The sequence below is a fragment of the Amblyomma maculatum genome, chromosome 11 (genome assembly GCF_055883805.1).
Source record: "Amblyomma maculatum isolate TAMU_Amacu chromosome 11, ASM5588380v1, whole genome shotgun sequence".
In the NCBI taxonomy this organism is placed as follows: Eukaryota; Metazoa; Arthropoda; class Arachnida; order Ixodida; family Ixodidae; genus Amblyomma; species Amblyomma maculatum.
The window spans coordinates 94,309,635-94,317,428 of record NC_139354.1 but is presented as its reverse complement, the minus strand read 5'-3'; the positions used below and the strand labels follow the sequence as shown (position 1 = coordinate 94,317,428).

Below are 7,794 nucleotides of genomic sequence, written 5' to 3'. Positions count from 1 at the left end.
AATCACTGGCAATAGCCGTAACCATAAAAACACAAGACCGCCAAAAGAAGTCATCACACGTAGTGACGGACTCCCAGCCAGCCTGCAGGGACTACCTGGAAGGAAAACCTCGCAGAAGAGCGTGTGCAATATTACGTTCCATCTCCCAGACGCACACAATTACATGGACACCTGGACACGAAGGCCTAGAAGGAAATGAGGTAGCGAATGATCTAGCCCGAGCTCTCACAAACCGGGCGGATCCCCATCCCTACCCCACCCCTCTCCTAGGACCCTACGGCGACAGGCTGGAACACCTACGGTTAGAAAGAAGAATTTTCTCACCACCACACAAACAACTTCCTTCCTCGGACGCTATAGACTGGAGAAAAATACAGACAAACACATTCCCTAATCTTCAAATTTTAAATAAGATAAGCCCAACAAAATACACTAGTTACTGTCCTTGGTGCGGTGCAAGCCCCACACTCTATCACATCTCTTGGGAATGCCAGGACAAACCTGACCCAACGTTAATAGTGCCATGCCCGACACACGAGCAGTGGGAGGCGGCCCTGACCAGCGACAACCTGGACCAGCAAGCCTGGATTATCCAGCTAGTCCGCAAGTCAGCTGCTGCCAGCGGAACCCTGGACTAGGGGCACCGACCACCCAGATCCTGCGAATTTTTACTGATTATATGCTCATTAAAAGTTTTCTCTCTCTCTCTCTCTGTGACGAAGCCGATGTTTTAGTGCTTCCGCCAGTCATGACTCTTGAGAATGGCAGCTATGTTGTCAGTAGCATCAAAAGCTCTGATCGCTGAAATGCAGAAGCGCAATGAAATAGAAATTATTCAAAATCATAGAGGCGTTTCGCTTCTGGAAAGTGTAGAAAAACCTCGTCCGATGGTATAAACAGAATAAGTTGCTAAATGAATACAGAAAAAAAAAAACGAATAGATTCGCATTAACATGACTAACCGGATTCACCAAACGCATGTTCCCAGTGATTTTAGGCTTGATTCATGTTTTAAGGTCGGCTGAATGATGCAGGAATTAACTTTAACACGAGTTGGCAATTCCTATTGGGTTCGACCAACTTTTTCATTCTGCAAGTATTCTAAAGTATGCCCCGCAGTAGTATATTAACAGATAAACTACAGATTTTGTGACAGTGAGCAGCTGAGACTATAGAATGATTTCTACTGCAGATAAATGTTCTTCCACATAGCTTTTAATGATATTTCGCCGATATATTGGCTCTTGACACATCTGCATAGATGTTTAAAGTGCAGACATACTACGCGCCTAAATGAAAATCATGCTTTGCGTGGATTACGAAATAGTGTATTCCAAAAACTCAGCTTAGAGTTGTATTCTTAGAGCCCCCTTCCCCTCTGTTCACGTTATAGTTCCCCAATACTATCATTGTCCTGAATATTGCTTTCGCGCGATGAACAACAAGCGTCATATCAAGCGGTAACATGTTTTAATGTTTTAATGCCATTCAATGTAAGACGTGCTTAACAGATTTTCTTCTTAGCCGCTAACTAGCTCAGCATGTGAGAGCGTATGACCTCACTCACCTGATAAATAGTTATACCCCTACTTCCGAAGAATACGCATCCAGAGCATAATACCGAGAGGAGGAATAAGAGAGCCGAAGCGCTAACAAAACGCTTCGAAAAAAATGGATCCCGAAGAGTCTTTCGCCTTAAAATAGGATGTTGAAAGCATGTGGAAATAAAATTGACAAGAGAGATCACATGCGGCAGCCTGTAATGTCGACTACTTTGTAAAATAAAGATTATAGGAGTGTCTCTTCACGTGCAGAATATTGAACTCATTAACAGTTTCGTGCCTAGTTCCGTTATGTGCTCGTTCGGCATTTCTTCGCCCTTCTGACGTCAGAAATTTACTATTCTTTACTCACTTGCTTACTTTACTAAATGTACTTTTTCGTTTACTTCGTTTACTCATTTCAATTTAGTTGCTGCTTGAAAGTCTTCATATGACATTGTCCGGTATACCTTGTCATAGAAAACCTAAAAACGCGCACCAGTGGTAGCTTCAAATGTTGTATGTGTAGTCTCAGGTAAGCAATTTCTTTCATTTTCCCTTCGACCCTTAGGGTTTGTAACACTTGGAATCGGGCACGCCACACAACATCAATGCGTCTGGGAATACCCACCCAATAATAGTCTCAAGCAATTAACCATCTACACGAAACTTCTGCGAGAACATCCTTCTAACCACCTGACCGTCCAACAGCTTACGTTGACTCACTAAGGCAGGCTGTAGGAGAAAGCCTACGAACCTACGAATCGCTACTGCTCAGCAGCGTTTCAGTGAGGGTTGCTAATTTTGTAAAAAGTTTTTTTCGCGCTCTCACTGTTGCTAGATTTTTATGTTAGCATATAAAAAGGAAGATGCGCTAAAGTAGATTTCATCCAATCGAAATCACCCACACCCGCGGTTCTGTGGCTGTATATGACCTACGCCTTCCTGCTCAAAATTTATATCCGACCAACGGGTCGTTGGCACGCCATTTCATATTGCAGTGCTTGTAAGCGGGGAAAAAATAAATAAACCAAAACAATGTCGATTACTATTTTGAGAGCCAGACTATTATTCCGCAACAAAAAAAAAACTAGAAGGGGACAAGCTGTGACGCATATTCCAATAACGAAAAGAAGAACATGCGAGGGGGCCTTGCATACCAGATGCAGAGTGGGAATTTTATACTGAACATTTGAATCGCAATGACAATGCCATGATTGGATTCCTGTGCTTCTGGCAGCGGTGTGTTTATTTTTGCGATTACTCTGTTTGTCATCTACAGTTGCCTCAACAAATTCCTGTTTCACTGCGTATGTCTCGTTCTTTGTATTTTTTTGTTTTAATCTTGTTGGCGTAGCTTCGTTCTTGTTGTCACCTGAACACTCTTGGCCAAACATGTTAGTGTGAATGATTCTGCCTTTTAGTTGGCAGTGATTTTTGCAATGACTGAGTACCAAGGTGGGACAAAAAGGATCACAGGAAATCAACGATACGCTTTACCTGCATACCATGGCATACATACTATTTAATATACCAAATAGCATTGTAAACCATCGCTCTGTGGACAACGGGCTGCTTCTTCCCATCGTTCTGCCGGATCGGAGGTGAAGCCCACAGTTGCGCTTGAGAGGCTCAAGTCGAATATCTCCTTTACAGAAGCCCCTTTAATCCATGCTGATGCTCGGGCGGTACAACGCATGATGTAAGGTACCTCGTCCATCCATCAGTTGGTGTGCACCACTCTAGAGAAGGCACCCATGGCGGAAGAGTAAACTTGTAGCACATTCTTTGCAATCCACGGGTCCTGCTTCAGCACCTCGCGGAATTGGTCTCTGCTGACGCGGCCGTTCTTCTTGACGTCAAGACGCTGAAATATCTTCAGCGTGCGGCGCCGGATGAACCTTATCTTGTGATCCTCCATATCCGGTGGTTCGCCGTGAAGCTGCCACAGGGCCTTGACGACGTCGACCATCTCGTCCAGCGTCACGAAGCCGTCACACCTCTGGTCGAAAACGTCGAAGGCCCAGTTGAGCTTGTCGTCAGGGGTCCCACTCACCGTAACGGCGATTGTCTTCACAAAATCTCGAAATGTTACGTATCTGAGGAAGAGAAAAGAGGAGCAAGTTCAAACATTGTGACTGGAATGTAAGGCGCCTGCCTTTACTGGCCAATGCCTGTCGTGTACATTAGTTGTGATCACAAAACTTCTTTCGCACGGCAACTAAACGACGATCTGTCCTTTCTGCTAGGAGTCGATACACTATCGCTACCATTCTCAGCTGAGCGCGCGAACCGTTACTTCAAGCCGGACTTTTATGAAGCAGGTCTTAATTCCCTGTCCAGCGTAATGAAGAGAATAGCGAGGACAATGACGCTGCAGTAAATGATAAAAATAATCATGATAGCGCGATGACAATTGTGAGTGACTTGGTTTGATGATGATAATATTAGCGATGTAATGACGATCTAAGCAATAAAACAGCCCTGCAGCGGCGTTCACCCTTTTCGCCCTTAAACAGACTTGAGACTAGTCTACAACCTTATGACGCATTTCAGCGTGGAGACGGTTCAGGCTAATGAGTGTAGAAAGAATCATGGTAGGAACTTTCAGAGTAGAAGGTTTCAAATTTGAAAGCGTTTTGTGCGATTAATATTTCTGTAGTATCAATAGGCTGCATGTTTCAGTAGTACTCATGACAGATTTTGCACGTTAGTATAAATTAACTCTTCATGTCGTTCTCGCTTTTTTAAATTTTTGCCAACAGCACAGCCATGCACACTGTAGATGAAGACATATGCAGTGCTATTAACTCTACTCGATAAAACTTGCGGCGCCTCAATCAATAGCGATTACGTGATCGCAGTCTGAATAGTGAACAGTGACGGAGCCAAGCCTCCCATGCATGAGCGCAAGGGCTGTCTTGCCACGCTGACATTTCCTTGCCTGCACATGCGCAGATGACGACACCTAATTTTAGTTTCATCAGGCCTTCTTCCTCACAAAAATACCGAGACAATACCGTGTTTTTAATGGGATGTGACAGTCTAATGGCACGGAGGAGCTCCCATTGCTCGCAGCGTCTGCTTATGGTCTGCCTCTGGGGTAAAATTCAATCACCCGCATGAAGAGCTCCAGTTGTGATAAGCGCTGCACTGCCGTAAGACACCTTAAGTCAAGATTGGCACGCTTCTAATGTTTTAGCGCTTCTGTTCCTTATATCATTAATCGAATGACGATAATTGAGGTTTGTAGTGCTCGCCATCCACGAAAGCCAATAGAGAGAGAGATTAGTGCGCTTAATCGGACTTGTGTTTTCTCGTTTTGCAGGCAAAGACAAAAATGACCTGATGGTTGCAGAACCTTGCCTTGTAGTTTGGGGATAAATGCTTATAATAGCGCTCCTCTTAAAATCTCAGATACACACGATTTACCGATGGGTTTGAATATGAATGTAGCCTCTCATAGCTCCTATGGTTAGCGTGGGACTTCCATGAGCCTCAAATTTAGTTAACGACGTTTAAATCATATTTTAATTCGCCATGGTAGTGTTACAGATATACCAGAATCCGTATCAGCAGATAACATATATAATGTTGTAAGTTGACCCTTCTGACGAAGCCGATGATTAGTGCATTCGCCAGTCATCACTCCGTCTGGAGAGTGGCAGCTATGTTCTCAGTAAAGAGATTTCATTAGGAAGCGACACACTCACTTATGACTAAAACGCCAAAGTAGAATCAATGCGAAATTATTCAGTGTTCATAGAGATTTCTTACCTCGGATATGTAGAAAAAAAAACAACTCATCCGATGCTTTAAGCAGAAAAAGTTATTAGATAGCTACATAAAACAAATAACGAACAAATTCGGATTGACATGACCAACCGTATTCACCATACGCATGTTTGAAATGATTTTAAGCTTGATTCATATTCTTATGTCGGCTCAGTGATGTACAAATCAACTTTATTAGGCTTTGGTGATCCGTGTTGGGTTCCAACAGAAGGCTTATTTTGCAAGTGTTTTAAATCATGCATCGGAGTAGTACTATACGAACAGATAGGCACAGATTTTATGACAGTGATAAGCAGAAGCTATAAGCTAATTTTTTCCCCTGGAGGTAAATCTCACTGCCTTCATCCACATTGCTTTGAATATAATTCTGTAGATATATTTCCTACTGCGTACGTCTGGGTGAATTTTGAATTGAACACATAGCATTTTGCGTCTTAAAAGAATATCGTGTTTTGCTTCAATTGATTGCAAAAACGGTGATCCGAATGCCATATTTAGGTTTCTCTAAATATTCGAAAAATGCAACAATCGAATATTTCAGCTGACAGTTATATTCTCACAGCCCTCATCTTTGTGCTCATGATGTTTCCAAAGGCTGTGATTGTCATAAATGCCCATTTTGCATGCTTAAAAACAAGCGGCACATCCAGTTGTAATACTTATTTTCTGTTTAAATATCTCTGCATTCAAGACGTGCCTAACCGTACCTCCTTCATGTCGCTCATCACAGAGTGGCTTAGCGCGTTTGGCCGCATGACCTCACTCACCCTATCCGTCGCTTGTCCATGGCGTTAAACACGATGTCCATGATGGCGTTCGGATGACCATCGGGAAACATGGAGCCGAATACCACCTTCATTTCTTCACGTGTGAAGAACCCGCGAGGGAAATCCTTGAGGAACTCTCGGTGCCAACGTTTGAGGATGCTTGGGTTCAGTCCCGTGCACTCCACAAGTTCGATCAGTTCGTCGCCACGGAGGCGCCATTGGCTGGAGTACCTCAGACCCATGACGGTTCGGCCGCAGCAGTTGTCTCTACGCCGCGTGCGGCAGGTAGGCTAAATTTCCTCTTCTTCTTCTTGGCTTCTTGGATTCCGACTCCTTCGTGGTTGTCAGCATCTTGCTGCTGATTCATGCCGTGCGGGTACACATTGCCTGTAGGGGTGGCGCATAGTGTGAAACGCATGTAAGCTGATTTAATTACATGCGTTTTAATTACATTGCAGCTGATTTACATACATGGCAAACGTTTCGAATAAAAAAGCTGACTTAATTGATTTGGTAAAGACGAAGAATAAAATGGTGCCTATAAGTAATTCTAGAGGGGGGAATGTTTGGCATATATAAGGAGCCGTGAGCCTCGCCGCAGTGATTGATTGATTGAACTTCCTTTTTTGAATAGGAAGGCTCATGGTCTTGGATAGGGGTAAAGTTGAGAAGGCAGAATCTTCATTGTTTGCTCAGGTAGTTAATCAAATCATATTGCTCTGACCAGGCCACTAAGGGCCGCAGCTGATTTCGTTCAATCAAACCACGACTGAGAGCACCCCAATCGTGGCGCTAAAATGCGCTAGTCACGTGGTACTATTTGTATTTAACGGGCTTTCTTTTAAGCCTAGAAAAAACGATACACGTGAGACTTAACTGCAGTAATGGAAGAAGGTTTCTGAAGGTGCTCTACAACTTACCAATTCACATTTTTTGCCTGAGGTGAATATTTAGTAAGTGATAAAAACTAACTTAATTAGCTAATTAGGTTGGTTCGTTTGTGCGGTTTAACGTCCCAAAGGGACTCAGGCTGTGAGAGACGCCGTAGTGAAGGGCTCCAAAAATTTCGACCACCTGGGTTTTTTAACATGCACTGACATCGCAAAGCACACCTTGCTTTTCGCCTCCATCGAAAAGCGGCCGCCGAGGCCGGGATTCAATCCCGCACCCTTGGGAACAGTAGTCGAGCGCCGTAACCACTGCGCCACCTCGGCGGGGTAGCTAATTAAGTAATTGCAAAGCAAACAAAGTGCCTGTAGTGCACAAGGAGGCTGGCAGTTGTATGCATCTGGTTTCACTGACCTACCTCAGATATATTATTTTTTGTAACCCTTTTTTCAAGTTAGCTGGCACACATGGTATATATAAATAAATATATATATATATATATATATATATATATATATATATATATATATATATATATATATATATATATATATATATATATATATATATATATATATATTGTGAGCCTTCTGTGAACATTCTTTAACTTGTACATGCCATGATCTTCCTCTTTCATTTGCCTGGGTTTTGTCATCGGAGTAAAACGCCAGACACGGCATCCCTTGCCTTGCTGTCCTGACCTTGCCGTCTCGACCTGGCCTTCTTCCACAATATACACACAGTCGACCATTGTTTTTCCTTCCAATTTGCATTTATTGCTCAGTACCCTAAAATAATCATAA

General features: G+C 43.2%; 1 protein-coding gene across 1 annotated transcript; it reads right to left on the bottom strand.

Annotated features, from left to right (window-relative positions):
• Window positions 1-3,264: 3,264 nt before the first annotated feature.
• Window positions 3,265-6,345, bottom strand: LOC146174425 (neuronal calcium sensor 1-like). Its single transcript, XM_084583602.1, has 2 exons — window positions 6,104-6,345; window positions 3,265-3,640 (listed from the first exon to the last, which is right to left on the bottom strand). The coding sequence occupies exons 1-2, from the start codon at window positions 6,343-6,345 to the stop codon at window positions 3,265-3,267; spliced, it is 618 nt and encodes a 205-aa protein (XP_084439728.1).
• Between the last annotated feature and the right edge of the window lie 1,449 nt (window positions 6,346-7,794).